Source organism: Marmota flaviventris, chromosome X (assembly GCF_047511675.1).
Source record: "Marmota flaviventris isolate mMarFla1 chromosome X, mMarFla1.hap1, whole genome shotgun sequence".
NCBI lineage: Eukaryota > Metazoa > Chordata > Mammalia > Rodentia > Sciuridae > Marmota > Marmota flaviventris.
The window spans coordinates 117,916,178-117,931,914 of NC_092518.1; the positions used below are offsets into that span (position 1 = coordinate 117,916,178).

A 15,737-nucleotide genomic window follows, 5' to 3' on the forward strand; every position below is an offset into this window, starting at 1 on the left:
AATGAAATAGTATCTGCCATTGATAACATACCTAGTATCATTTTGAACTATCACATTTAATTCTCAGAACCATTCTGCAAGGTGGGACTTACTCTGTTCTCTCCAATAAGAAGAAATTAAAGGCAGCCAGGGTTGTGACTCAGTGGTAGAGTGCTTCCCTAGCATGTGTGAGGCACTGGGTTTGATCTCTGGCACCACATAAAAATAAACAGATAAGATACATAAAGATATTGTGGAAAAATAAAGAAATTAAAGCACACAGTGGTCAACAGCTTGCCAGAGTGATAGCTTAGAAGAGATAAAGCTAGGAATTGAACCCATAGCATTCTGACTCTGGAGTCTAGATACTTTCCCACTCATCCATAATTAATCTGTTAATGTCAAGATCAAGTAAACTGTGATCTTGATATTAACAGACTTAGTGTGAATGTACTGTGTTCTTGACATTAAAAGATTGAGTAAGAACTGGTGGGAAAGAATCTGGTTGTGATGGTGCACACTAGTAATCCCAGCAACTCTGGAGGCTCAGACAGGAGGATGGCAAGTTCAAGGCCAGCTTGGGAAAGTTACCAAAACCTTTTCTTAAAGTAAAAAATAAAAATAAATAAAAATTTCTGGGGATGCAGCTCAGTGGTAGAGCACACACTCTGGCATTTGGCTTCTAAACTCTGCTCTGGCCCTAGATGCCTTTATCTTAGGTGCAACCTTTCCTTATTGGGACCTCATTTGTAGCTCTGTAAGATGGTGACTCCAATACAGACAATGTCTGAAAGTCCTTGCAGTCTTGATATTCCTGTCTGGGGACCTTGCTTCCCCTATTCACAAGAGTAGTGTTCCTCTGTAATTCCTTTATTTTAAAGATTGAAAGTCACTTTACTGGCAATCAATCCAAGTGAGCAACTTAAATAATCCTCAGACATGTGTTATGGTGTTTCCTTTACTAGGCAAATGTTTCTGGAGAGTCTTCTATGGTTGGGTTTTCTCCTACATGCTGGGGAGATAGTGACAAAGATATTGGGTGATTGGCTTTCTCATCCCACAGTTCAGTAGTGGTGTGACTTAGGAGTGCAGCTGGGTGTAATAAGCAAACAGTCTGCCTGGGGTTTCTCAGGGGCTCACCATTGACAAGTCCCCAGAGAGGTAGGTAGGCTGACAGGCAGGAGGGTCCAGGTTGGGAGGAGTGAGCCACTCACCTCAGGTGCAAAATTTAGCACTTGGTAATTAAGATGAATAATAGTTTATTGTAATTTTTTAAAAGTCAAAACACCCACGATGAGCAAAACATTTAAATTATAAATAAAGACAGGATCTCACTTGCACAATCTGAAAGTCATGTGTGCAAAGGAGGCAGGTAGGGGCCACAGGCTAAAAACTAAAACAAAAAAAACAGGTTCTCTTGCAATTTCCTCCATAGTCATGCCTTTCTTCTGCCCCAGGGTGCCTGGACTCCTCATTGCTGTGTAATGATCACAGGACAGCAGACTCTGGTGAGGTCTGAACACAGAAGGAGAAATGGGGAAGGGGGTAGAGATGTCTGTCACAAAGGGCAGCCAGGAGACAGGTGACCATACATTTTAGAGGCAGGAAAACAGACCAGATTTGAGATATTACATCATAGCTTTAAGCGGAATTTCTGCTGTATGGTATGAATTGGTTTTATGAGTACCTCCTGTTGAGAGGAGACTTGTTGTAAGTGCAAGTTACACATACCAAGGGCAAGTTTTTAGTAATGAGAACCTCCTTTCTTCCTTGAAAAGGTCCAAATTGCCGATGTTGCCCTTGTATTGTATTCTCTTATACCCAGGAGAGAGTTGCATTGTGCTTTGAGAAGAAAAAGGTTCTTGCCATGGACTTCACCTGGTAAGGCAAACCTTTTGCACTTTTGAGTTTTTAATCTCTCAGTTTAGTAAAGAATGTAGTCTTCCTTTTATGTAGTACAGTCACATTGTTGTAAAGTTCTTTAGAGATGGGCAGCAGTGAAAGACTGGGTTTAAGTCTGGGTTCCACTGCCAGTCAGGCATCTGATCTTATGGGATGACTGAATCTCTCAGTTTCTTCAGTTGTTAAGGGGAAATCATAGCCCCTCCCTCAAAAGGTTGTATAAGGGTTTAAAGTGAACATGATGGCAGAATGGGATGACCAGTGCCTGGCATGCTTTGCATGTTACATGGGAATATGTCCTCCTGAAATAGACTCCTTCTGAAATTAAGAGAAACTTCCATGGTTTTAACTTCTATACTTCTGCATACTGAAAGTGGAAGCTGAAGAGCACACCATACTCCAAATACCTAGGAAATTAAGACTGACAGGTTCTGGGTTAACTAATTTTGCATATATATTTCCTGTCTTTTCTCCCAATTTGCCATCTCTTCTATAAAAACGTCCCTTACCCTTAAGTTCTCTGATAATGGTGATGTGAAACAAGTTTCCTCTATCTTCCTTCAAAGATAGCTTTGAATAAACATTTTTCCTGCTAATATGATAGTTGAGTATTTGTGGAGCACAAGGGGTGGTAGAACATAGCCTCTTGCCTACTGTGTAGTAAGATTCTCAATATTCTTGATGCAAAAAAAGAGTCATGGTCAAGTACCTAGTGGAGGCTGCAAGTTCTGGGACAGAGAATTCAAGGTGGGTCACTGATTGATTTCAAGTGTCTGTTTGAGGGAATAGAGAGAGGCCAGCTGGGATGGCCAAGGATAAACTGAGTGAGAATAGTGGGGCCCATCCTGGCAGGGGCAGCTTCCTGGGAGATCAGAGCTGACAGGCTGCGGCAGAAGCTGATACAGGGGAGTGCTTGCCCTTTCTTCTCCTGGAAGATCCTATCAAGGAGGGAAAATAAGTAGAGAATGTTCTGAATCCAGGGTCACTTGATGAATAAGAACCCATAGGAGACAGTAGGTCAGGGGAAGCCTGAGGGTCTATAGTCTGGTAAGGCCACATAGTTGGAGTGGAAAGTACTTTGGGTTGAGGCAGATCTGGCTTTGAAGTGTTGCTCCAAGTATGCCCGTATTTACCTATGACCTGGGGCTAGTTACCTTGCCTCTTCCTGTTTTCAAAGTCTCTCTTAAAGCTGAAGGTCCTAACAGCGCGTAATACCTGTGATATTGCTAAACTGAGGAGACTAATGGAGATGACTGGTTATCGCTGATGTGCTGGAGCTCTGGAGGAAGAAAATGATGAGCCAAGGGCTTTACACTCCCAGCAAAGTGTCCACATAAGTGAAATGAAATAGTCTGTGATCGCTGTGAAATAGTAACCTAAAATGCTCCCCAACCCCCCTCCCACACACACACACACACACACACATTTTCTCCTATAGCCTCAGGGTCAGGACTAATCCATCTAGGGCTAAAGGACGTGACTTTCAGAAACATTATGGTAAATGATTTTCTAAGGCAATCTCAGGTATCTGTGGTGACCCCTGTGGTGGCTTTGTTCTGTTGGTCATACATTGCTGTGGTCCTGCCCTTCAGGAAGGACCATGTGTGATGGTTTGTATGAGTGTCCCCCAAAGATCAATGCATTAGGGCTGGAGCTGTGGCTCAGTGGTAGAGTATTCACCTGGCACACATAAGACACTGGGATCCATCCTCAGCACCACATAAAAATAAAATAAAGGTATTGTGTCCATCTACAACTAAAAAAAAATTTTAAAAATTCATGTGTTAAAAGCTTGGTTTTTCAGAGTGAAATGTGGTGGCACCTTTAGAAGGTGAGGCCCTGAGTGCAGTGTTTGGGTCTTTGGGGATGTGCTCCTGAAGGGGAATGTAGGACCCCAATCCATCTTGTCTTTTGCTTCCTGGATTGTGATGTCAGTAGAGTTACCCCACTATGCCTGCCTGCCATGATGTGCTACCTTCACCAGACATCCAAAGCAAAGGTATCACCTGATCAGGTAATCCTGATCTTGGACTAGAACCTCTGCAACCATGAGACAAAATATAACTTTTTCCTTTATAAGTTAAAAACCTTAGGTATCTCCTTATAATAATATGCAGCTGACTAATATACCATGCTGCACTGCCAAATGTTTATGCTATTAATTGTCCCAACCTTCCTCAAATGGACCTGTGACCAATTAATAGTGTGTCAGTACATGGTAGAAAGTTAAGTATCCCAATTTTCAGGGGTAACAGATGCTGGATCTGAATGGCACTAGTTTCAAGGGTGCCAATATGACACTGTAGGCCCCCAGTCGAAGTAGAGGCTTATGGAAGTCAGGTGATCAAGGACTTTTGCCTCAGTTATGCCTTATAGTAGGCCTAGGTTTTCCCCAAATCTGCCCTGTGATGGTTTGTGATATTATCAAGGATTTGAAATATGCAGGGTAGTTATTACTACACCATCCATTTAAACTTGTCTATTTTTTCTATGCAGAAACAGTTGGATCATGGAGAATGACAAGCAATTATAAATCAAATCTGCTATTTGTTTCAGTAACCACTGCTGTTCTACCTGTGGTTTTGATGCTTGGGCAATTAACACATCCCTGAACACCTGATAAACATGTACTTATTGGACAAATGTGATTTTTGTTTTCCTTTCAGTAATTTTCACAAGGAAGAGTTTGGCTTCTCATGGAAAGGGTAGCAATACACCATTACTTACTACTTCAGATTGATATTAACTCTCCAGACATATGTCATGAACTACTCCTTAGGGATTTTGATCATCTTTCCCTTATACCACACATAACATCACTCTGCAACATCAATGACATGATTCTGATTAAGAAGAAAGTAGCAACTAATTCACACACACATCAACAGCATGCTTGCAAGAGAATTTGGGACATCAATTCCACACATCATCAGAGCCTTGTGAATGAGTGAAATTTTTGATGACCTAGTAGACTACGGGCATGTCGAGATAGTTAGAAGCTAAAGAGCAAACTGATATAGCTGAACCTTCTTATTGCAAAAAAAAAAGGAAGCAACAATAAGTTGGCGTATTAGATGCTGGTAGTAACATAAAATTTAATGTTCTGTGCTACATTGACAAATTGGAAAGTCACTTGAAAGCCTGCTAGCTTAGAGTAGAGTCCAGATTGAGAGAAAAATTCTCTGTGGCCTCACAGGGAGTTCCCTATTACCCGTCAATTGGGAAATAAAAACACATTGCACCTGATTTTCAATTTCTTCTAAATACACACATACCTCTTGTATTAGGTTTCTATTACTGAATAACAAAATAGCCCCAATTTAGCAGCTTACAAAGCCACAAATATACAGTTCTGTAGGTCAGAATTCCTGGAAAAACTGCTTAGGGTCTCACAAAATCGACATCAAGGCATTAATCAGGTTTGTGACTGAGTACTCAGTACGATGTTGATTTTTGGATGTTAATGACTGGATTAAATGACACCAAGATAGCTAGTAAAGCATTAATGATTCTCAATGCTTCAGTGGGCATTGAGCCTGTCCCTCTTCTATTGAGAGAAATCCAGGGGGGTTGACATTGAATTAGAATGAATGGACTACCACAGGTATGTGTGAGAGGGTATTTCCAGATGGTATTGGCTTGTGGGTCTGTGGATTGAGAGAAGATACACTCTGAATATGGGCAGGCACCATGCAATTGGCTGGAGGCCTGGATGGGAAAGAAAACAGAAAAGGGTGAACTCTGTTTTTGAAATGAGGACATCTTTCACCTCCCCTTGGATTTTAGAACTTCATATTCTTTTGCCTTTGCACACCACAACCACACCAGCCTCCTCCAGCCCAGGCTCTGGGATCTGTAACATTGGCCTGACAAATATACACATTGGCATCCCTGGTTCTAAGGCCTTCAGATTTAGACTGAGTCATGGTAATGGGTTTCCTAGTGTTTCAGCTTGGCCTAATGTGGGACTTTTCAGTCTCCATAATCAAGTGAGCAATTTCCCCTAATAAATTTATTTTCACATTTCTATATTTCCTATTGTTTCTGTCTCTGGAGAACCATGACTAAAAGACAAACACACACACACACACACACACACACACACACACAAATGTTTTAAAGCTCATTTGCATTACTGGCAGGTCTAGGTTCTTAATGTTATAAGATCAAGGTCCCCATTTCATTGTTATTTCTACTGAGGCCAATCTAAGCTCCTAGAACCAAGATTATATCTCCTTACGTACACCCCTGAATATTCTAAGTAGTAGTGGTGCATCATGTTCATGGAGTCAGGAACAGAAGTTATACATAGGCCCATAAAAATGAATTTCTATTTACCAAGATTGATGTTGGCATAGCCACTGTCAACTGTCCAGTTTACCAGGACCAGAAACAAATACTGAACCCTCAATAGGCACCATAGCCCAGTGTGGTCAGTGAGATATCAGATTACAACTTAGCTTGGTCTATGTCCATCAGGAAAAATGTAGCTTTTTTTTTTTCACTAGAGTAGACACACACTCTAAATATGGATTTTCATTCACACCTAATGTACTTTCAAAATACATTCTTAGGAAAGGGCAAATCCTCCATGATGGTCTTTTGACAGTGCACCACATCTAAATATGGAACTTGCTAATAGGAAATGAAGTACAGCAATGGGCTCGTGCTAACAGATTATTCACTAGACTGGCTAAATTTCTCACCATTCTAAACTATAGGAAAATCTTATAAAGTTTCACTTATAGTTCTAGATTTATGGCAGTGATTTTGGAGCTGGATCAAATAATATAGGAGATAATATTCTCTTGGGTCTCCACCCACCACTACCACCCCCACTCTTCCATCCAGGATGAGAAGCTGTTGCTCACATTGGTATATTCATGTCTTCAGCAATGAAAGCAATGCAAAGTCTCCTCTACTTACTGAGTATCCAGGAGCACAATTTTTACTTCCCATACCAACAACTTGGCTCCTGTAGACTACATCTTGTCATTGCAAATTGGATCCCTTTTCATAGTGGGATACAAAAATGACTCCATTGAAATGGAAGTTAAGGCATTGAGCAAGTTCATCACTGTGGATTGTTCCTCCCTGTCAATCAACAGATACCAAGGAAGGCTTCCTTAATGTCTGGAATGACCATCAGAGGGGAATGGGATGCTGCCAAACAGAGACCAAGGAGGAAATGTGTGTAGAACATCCATAGCCCTTTTTAGTACTGACGGGTTCTGTGACTAGAGACCATGGAATAGGGCAAGAAGCCAATTCAGCAGGAAATGTAGTGGCACAGAGCCTTCAGTAAGAACTCTGTATGTCATCCTGCCACCCCAAGCACCAGGGCCTGCTGTGGGGCTGTCCCAGGGCAAAAGGAATAAGAAATAGGCAGTGCAGAAGATGGTTATAAATAGCAGCTATCACCTTGTGACCTTCTACAGAAACGAGGTGTTCTGGTTTGAAGGAGGAGTCCCTCCAAAAGCCCTGTGCTGATGCAAGAGGTGAGATGATTATGAGAGCTGTGACCTAAGCCACGGACTGATCCATCTGGTGGATGAACTGAATCAACTAACTGGGTAGTACCTACAGGCAGGTGGGGCGTGGCTAGAGGAGATAGACCTCAAAGGCACGAGCTCTGGGCCCTATTTGTTGCTGGCCCCTTGCTCTCTCTGTCTCTGTCTGTCTCACTCTCTGCTTCCCGGCTGTCTGGACACAGCAACTTTCCTCCACCGTGGCGGTCCACCATGATGTTCTGCCTCACTTCAGCCCCAGAGGGACGGTGCTAGCTGTCCATGGACTGAGATTCTGAAACTGTGAACCCAAACGAAATTTCTGCTCTAGGTTGTTCTTGCCAGGTACTTTGGTCACAATGATGACAAGCTGACTGACACTTGAGGACTAAGGTGCATCTGGCTTGCTGAGATAAAAACATCCCCAGCTCAGATGAGTAACAAAAAAACGACTCTTTCCAAACAATGAGGGCAAAAGCCAACTTTTACTAATGGAAATTCATAACATCAAAATGCTCCGCCCCTTCGACTCAGCCTCTGGAAGGCAAGTCTCCTAAGCAACACAGGCCACGAGGCTTCAGTGACATCTTGCTGCGTTCTCAAGCACAGCGAATGGGTTCTGGTTTCTATCTGATCATTGTGAGAGCAGGACTGTGTTCAGGTCCGATACCTTAGTTGCCAGAACCTGTTTTCTCCAGGATCTTCTCAAGGTGCTTAATTAAGTCACGGCGTTTAAATCTGAAAATGAAGAGACATGCCATTACCCAGCGGAATCCCAAAGACACCAGGAAGTGGGGGGCACTGTGGCAGACAGGCAGGGAGCTCACGGTCTACACGGGAAGGAAAGGAACACACACCTGGGGAGAGACGCTCAGGTGCACAAGGAGTGTCCACGGGGGCCGGCAACCAGCCCAGACCATGGCGAGATGGCCAGGCCCAGTGGGTGTGGGAGGGCGAGTCAGACTCAGAGGACACAGGCTGAACAACACAGAGCAAGCCTTAAGTGTGAGTGGGGGCAGGACCCAGGATGCTCAAGCAGGGGCAGGCCCTGCCCCCACCACTCAGCCCCCACACTGCCCCAGCCCAACTGCTGAAAGAACTCCACCAGTTCCTCGGCCACCCACCTTGCTGCTTCCTTGATGGTAAACTCAACAAACTGCTTCTTGACTTCCACAGGGCCTCGCACTTCTTCAAGCAACTTGAAGATCTTTTCGTATTCTGAAGGTATTAAGAACACCTCAATATTGAGGAAGAAACAGAACTCAGTCTTGCCGTTTGTGGCCCTCACTAACCATGCCCTCTGGGCTGCAAAGGTACAGAGTGTGTGGGGCTGAAATGCTGAAATGGAGACCTCTGCACACAGCCACTAAAGAGTTCTAGGAAACAGCCACCATCAAAGACAAGACAAGGAAAGAGGTATGGGGGACACACTAAGCAAAGTAGAGGGGAGGGGAACCGTCTGAAATTAGCGAGGACTCAACTCTGGCCGAGGCCGAGTCCACTCGGGCAGTTCCAAGCTCTTCTAAACCACAGGTTGAGAGAGCCTTCCTGCGTTTTCATCGCTACCATCCTCCCGCCACTTACTTCGTCCAAACTGTCGAACTTCCTTCATGAGCTGATGTTTGATACCAACGTTGATTTCCTCAATACTCTGTGGAAATGGATCAGGCACCACCGCCACCATGCGCATGGCAGGAACTTCAGCGCCACGTGCAGAGGGGCCGCTGCTCACGAATCCTGCCCCAAAGGGGTCCCCACCAGCCTGGAGAAGCAGCCCCCCTTGACTGGGACCAGTGGAGGCATCAGGTGGAGAAGCCAGCGGATAGAAGGGGACGCTGCCAGCTGCCATGCTTGTGGCCAAGGAGCCTCTCACTGTGGTGGGACCACTTTGCACTGTCTCCTCAGGGACAACGTGGCTGGCAGTAGCATCTGGAAACCAATGGAGAGGCTCAGCTATGAGGCAGGTGGGCTTCACCCCCCTACGCCCTACACGGGACATTTACAAGCTCGTGTCCTGCGATTACTTTTCTCAGAGCAGCTGGGAGCACCAGAGAATTCTTGGACCTCAAAAGTGGACATCGCGACACAGAGGACAGGGAAAGCACCTCCTAAGTTGTGGCTCTGTGACTGCATGTAGAAACACAGGGGACGGGACATCTATCAGTAAAACATTCACAGAGCCATGGCACTCATGAGTCTGTGCCCTGTGATGTACTTTAGGTGTCAAAAAGCTGGAAGGTTCATGTGGTGTCAAGATGCCTGATGGGATTCACGCTTAGTCACCAGAGATCCCTGTCAAGAGGACAGACCCTCCTCACTCATGTTTGGAGTATCAGAAAAAGGCATTTATGTCCCTCAAGTGCGACACCTCTAATTACGCCACCCCCTTGGTGCCAGGAGCTGGCCACCAGCAGTGAAGCAGACAGAAACTGCACCTGCCCTGATGGAACCTACACCGAGATGGGAAGTCAGAGAGGAAGTGCATGGAGAGCAACAGGCCATCCCAGCTGGACTCCTGTTGGGGGAGATGTGGGCAGGGGAGTGGGAGGGAGCAGCAGAGGAGACTCCAGGGCTGAGGGTGGTGGCAGGGCCTTCTGGGTGGTGTCCTCTGAGCAGAGCCTGAGGAGGAGACAGAGCAGGCTTGTGCAGATTTAGAGGGACAGTTCAGGCTGCAGTAAGGGTGAGGGTCAGAGGGGGACCTGCTGAGGACCAAGGAGTGGAGGAGAGAAGCAGAGAGACAGAGGAGGAGGCCCCCAGAACCACGCAGAGACTGTGGTCCACCATCAGGACCAGGACTTGAGGTTGTGTTCTGTGTACTTGGGAACATAGAGGACGATGCTCTTCCAGGAAGGACACACAACGGGCCCATTCCTTACCTGCTGACACCATCAGTCTGGATGCAGGGGGAGAGGGGAGGGGTGAAAGGGGAGGAATGAGAAGCACAAGGACGGGAAAATGTTACTGGAACATAGTGGCAATCAATCATGTCAGAGTAGGAGCAAAGACTCGAGGAGGAACATGGTGTGATTTTAAAGTCATCACAATAGTGAGATTGGAGAGGCAGATAAACGAAAGATCAGGATCCACCTCAAGGAAGAAAGAAGCCTGGAGAGATGGAAATCCCTGAACGTCCCCATCACGGAGCCAGTGAACAACGGGTCAAATGCAGCTGAGAAATGACTGGCAATGCCAGCTGCCAAGCTGGCCTTCTCCACCCTGGTTTCTGTGGCGTGCTGAGGCAGGAGGCGAAGCCCCTGTTGGACAGTGTGAGGAGAGGCCAGATTGAGGGCGCGCTGTGTCCTGACCCACAGAAGAGCCAGGCAGAGAGGGCCTTCCCATGCATCCTCCTTTGCTGCTGCCCCCATCCTGCCCTGCAGGAAGCTGCTTCATGCTGGCCTCCTGCAGCCTCTCCCAATAGGTTCCTGTTCTCGGAGGTACTGCATCTGACACGCCAACTGCAGGCTTGTCCACCCACCCAGGACGCAATTACCATCTCCCTGGGGCTTGGTGGAGTCCTTCCAACAGGAGTGGCCCTCTCCTTCCTCCGGCACTGACATCAGGGACATAGTGCGCCTCCGCTTGTGTGGTCTAGGACTCGGCCTAGGTCCGCCCGAGAATTCATCTGCTTTGTTAGCCATGGTTTTCTGAAACACACCAGTGGATACATTCTGCTCATTACTAAATGTGACCATCACATAAGTGCCAGCAGACTTTGCATGCAGAAAGAATTGTGTGCTTGTGTCCCCATGTGAGTTCACCCGTGGGCCAAGTTTGGCCATACCTCACAAACACTGTTCTCAGAAAACTAACCTAATGTTAGGCCAGTCTAGGTGGATCGTGGAGGAAGGTGACATGCAAGGTGCTGCTCACACCCAGACATGGCTCATGATTAATTAGTACTTGTGGAATGAGCGGATATCAGCAACCACATTGGAACACACAGTGACCTCAGTGAGTAACTCCCCACTATTCTGTGGCTACCCATGTTTGGAGATGGAATTCCTTTTCCTGTTCTCATGAGAGAGAGTTCATTACATACCACAACGGTGGCACTGAAAAGCTTGCATGTGCACCATGCAGTGTTGGTGGCAGGTAAAGGTGAGAGGCAGTGACAGAGAAGACTTAACGTAAGGCCCTATTGTCCAGGCGAAACCCAAGAATCTCCCCAGCATTACTGGAATAAAATCAGTACAACACGTTTTGTGAGCCTCCTGTATTACCCATGAAGAGGAGTGCAAAAGAGGAGGGAAGAATTTTCCAGAGGTCATTGAATAACGGCCAGGAATTCCTTGTTTTATTTGTCATTACTTTTCCTTGTGGATTAGAATTATACATAAGAATGAGGTGCGTTTTCATATCCTCCTCCACGCACACAGCATAACTTGTTCCAATGCCTTCCACGTCTTAGCTGGCTATTTGGCAAAGCACAATTCTGGGAAGAGAAGATTTAGTGGTTAGGAAGGTTCAGCCCCCTTGGCAGGGATGGCTTGTCCTACAGGTAAACTGTTCCAGTCACAAGAACTCTGCCCCAAGAATCACCTGCTAAGCAAACCCCTCTGGACGTGAAGGAGGAACATCTGGGGAAGACAGGAAGATAAGTGACAGGGGTGGTCAGCCCTGAGGCCAGCAAGAAAGGAAATGGAGGACTGCTGAACTGCACAGGAGGAGGCTCCAGGGGCTTCATTCAGTGACAGTTGCCAGGCACCTAGGAAGCAGGATAGAGCAAAAGAGCAATGCAGTCTGCCCAGCAGTACCAGGCTTCTCACTCCACCCTGGGCATTTTGGCTCTCTGGAAAGCTCTTGTGACATTTCTGTGTGAATCAACACTTGTTGGAATTCTCAAGCCCCAGGAAGCTGCTAGACTGAAGTTTGAACCCAAAAGGCTGCACATCAGCCCGAGTCTCTGGTGGTGATGTGAGAGCTGAGCAGCCCCTAGAGACATCACCACCACCAAGTGACTCCATCTGCAGCCAGGGAACATGGCAACCCCGTGGGTTCTTCCTGCCTGTTATGGTTTGATCCCAAGCCATGGGCTAAAGGCTTGGTCCTCAGTGGGGTTCATTATTGGTTGGTGCTAGAAACCTTAGGAGGTGGAGCCGAGTTGGAAGCCATGGGTCACTGGGCGTGGGCCTTTACAGTGACACACATTTCTTCCCTCTCCCTCTTGCTGTCTCATACCCCGCCCCAGCCCCAGCCCCATTCATCCTAAGCAGCGAGTGTGAGGCCCACGTGGCCAACATGTCGAAACCCCATCTCAAAAATATAAATTAAACTGAAATCAACAGAAGTAATCGAGCTCCGAGGAATATATCTCGTAACATAACACGTGGAATGCAGTATTAGAAAAGAAAAAAAAAATTCTGAAAATTCCTAAGCTGTGAGTTTCAGTAAGGTAAAAGAGGAGTACAGGAAATCCAAATGCAAAGAAAATAGGAGAAGGAGCTTTACTTTTATTGGCGGGGGGTGGGTATGAGGGGGAAGCTGGGGTTGTAGCACAGGCAGGCAGGGGCTCTACCACTAACACCACTAACTTACACACCCAGCCCCACTTTACTATTTAAGGGGAAGCAAAGCTGATGAAATGGAATGAGAAAGCAACAATAGCAAAGACCAACATTGGCAAAGTTGATCTTTTAAAACACACACCAAAGGTAGACATGTCTGACTTCACCAAGCAACAAAAATCTTAGTGCTTCCCGGGGCAGTGCGTACGCTAAAATTGGAACGACTCAGAGAATATTAGCATGGCCCTTGAGCAAGGATGACATGCAAATTTGTGGAACATTCCATAAATTTTTAAGGAGAAGAGAGAAAAAGGAAAATTTTACCTGAAAATAAAGCATGCTAAGAGAAGGAAAAGAAGAGGTTGGGATTAATGTGAAAATTATGACTTCAGATTTGAAAAATGAGATGGAGCAGAAAACACTTGTAGAAAAAAAATAAAATTCAATCCCATGTGAAAGAGGAAATCTGAATGCTCTCATGTCTGGTAAAATTTTTGTCATGGTACCAGGGATTCAACCCATGGGCGCTTAACCACTGAGCAACACCCCCAAGCCTTTTTATTTCTTAATTTTGAGACAGGGTCTCAATGAGTTGCTTAGGGCCTTGCAAAGTGGCCGAGGCTGTCTTTGAACTCGAGATCCTCCTGCTCCAGCCTCCCTGAGCCACTGGGATGGTAAAATTATTAACAAAGAAAAAATGCACACCTTCCAGTTCAGACAGCTCCCTAATGAGTCCTCCAAATACTCAGGTGAGAAATGTGTTTTACACAAACTCCTTTGTAGAGTAGATAAAAGGAACAAGTTTTCGGCTCACTTTGTGAGGCCAATGTCAACTTGATGCCAACAGCTAGCAAGGACATTAGAAGGAAAGAAAACCATGGGCCAACATCTGTCCTGACAACACTGATGAAAATCCTAAGTAAAATAAAAGCCAACCCAGTGCAATGATAGATAAAAACACATACATCAAGGCATGGCACCTTGTAATGCAGGAAGGCAAGACCTGTCCACATCCTCAAATCAGTCAGAGTTAACCACATTAACAACAAGAAGCAGAAGGAAATAAGGGAATTCACATGATCATTTTTATATTTTGGTTAATTTGCAACTCCTATTCATGATTGAAAACTATCAGTATCTTATAATAGAAGGAAACTTCCTTAACCTAAGAAAAATCTTCTCCCCCACCTCCAAAAACAAACACCCCAAAACAATTCAATGAAAATTTAAAAAAAAAAAACAAACAAACATGGAACCACCCAAATTACAGGTGAAGTATTGTTCATTTTGTCCCTAAATTCGTCAACAAGATGAGGGTGTCTACCATATAGTCAATAAGGTGTTGAAGGTCCCCCAAGTGCACTACAGCCAGATAAACAGAACCGTATAATGTTTCAAGTGGAACTTTCAATCTTTCTCTGAGGACACTTCTATGTAGGGAGAATATTCGGAAGGATACAAAGCCACTGCAGGTAGGAAGTGACTGTAGGAAGTTGCTGGATCCAGCAACACTCTTCAAACACCACCAGCACATCCGTATAAGAGCACCAAGTCACCAGAAAGAAAATTTAAGCCCCACTGAAAACAGTGCCCAAATCACTGAAAATGTAGGCACACATGTAATGATGATGTGCTGGGGCATTCCACGAAGAGAAAAGATCATCGAGAGAAACTGAAGAGCTGCTTAAGTGGAGACAAGTGGTCTTTCTGTGCTTGGGATGAGTCCTTGTTAAAGCCTAATGGTGGGGAGGGGGCGCTGCGCATGCCCAAATCCCAGCAGCCTGGGCGGTTGGGGCAAGAGGATCTCAATTGCAAACCAGCCTCAGCAAATTAATGAGGCCTTGGTAAAATTACCAAGACCGGTTTCTAGATAAAATGTGAAAAGGGGGGGTCTGGGGAGATGGGTCAGTCGGAAAGCATGCCCGAGTTCAATCCTTATTCAAACTTTCCGGTCACCAAGTGTGGTCATGCATGCCTGAATCCCAGCAGCTCAGGATCCTGAGGCAGGAGGATCGGAAATTCAAAGCCAGCTACAGCAATTTAGCTAGGCCTTGAGAAACTTTGCAATTCCTGTCACTAGATAAAATATAAATAGGGGAGGCTGGGTATGTGGCTCTGGGCAACAAGCACCATCGAATTCGAGTTCAATCCCCTCTACCAAAACCAAAACCAAAACCAAAACCAAAACCAAAACAAACAAACAAACAAGCTTTCTTGTTCTTCCCAGAATGATTCTGGCAATCTTCTCTAAAATCTCACCATGCTCATTTTGCACAGACAAGCTGGTAATACAAAAATGGAAACAATCCAAACAGTCTTTAAGAAATTAAACAACGGTTGGAAGACACATACTTCTAGATACTAGATTTACTATAAAAGCTAATGTAAGTCCAATCGCATGGTCCTGGAGCAAGTTAGGCATAGATAGAGATATAGAGAGCAGCACAGAGTCTCACAACAAGATTGTGAATAAAAAATAGCTGTATTTATTGCCCTGGGGCCAGAAAACCCTTGTGAGACAAATAGGCGTGTTTTTCCCGGGCTACTCATTTGAGGTGCGGGGCCGAAGCCAGGCTCCCACGCATGCTTGCGGGGGCCTCTACCACTGAGCTGCGCCTGCAGCCCACCACCCTCCTTTTAACCAGCTCACTTCGTAGAGACCAGCAAAACCACACCCACAACCCCACTGGAAGCCAAAGCAGGGGGTTACCCTCATTGATGGGGGTGGGGGCCAAAGATAGATTTTTAAAGAATACAATCACCGACCATAAAAACTAGTCTGAATAATTACATGGGTAGTTTCTGTGCCGGTAAAAGACAGCATTTATGGTTGGCGTGTTGGCGC

At 45.5% G+C, this 15,737-nt stretch overlaps 1 protein-coding gene and 1 non-coding gene across 2 annotated transcripts; one reads left to right on the forward strand and one right to left on the reverse strand.

Annotated features, from left to right (window-relative positions):
- Positions 1–8,059: 8,059 nt before the first annotated feature.
- LOC139703166 (integrator complex subunit 6-like) lies at positions 8,060–9,467 on the reverse strand. The gene is made up of 4 exons (XM_071606095.1): positions 9,413–9,467; positions 8,973–9,317; positions 8,513–8,606; positions 8,060–8,126 (listed from the first exon to the last, which is right to left on the reverse strand). Exons 1-4 carry the CDS (start codon positions 9,465–9,467, stop codon positions 8,060–8,062), a joined length of 561 nt encoding a protein of 186 aa, XP_071462196.1.
- Positions 9,468–13,077: 3,610 nt separating this feature from the next.
- LOC139703377 (U6 spliceosomal RNA) lies at positions 13,078–13,184 on the forward strand. The gene has a single exon (XR_011705753.1). It is a non-coding gene; the product is annotated as a U6 spliceosomal RNA (small nuclear RNA).
- Positions 13,185–15,737: the final 2,553 nt, after the last annotated feature.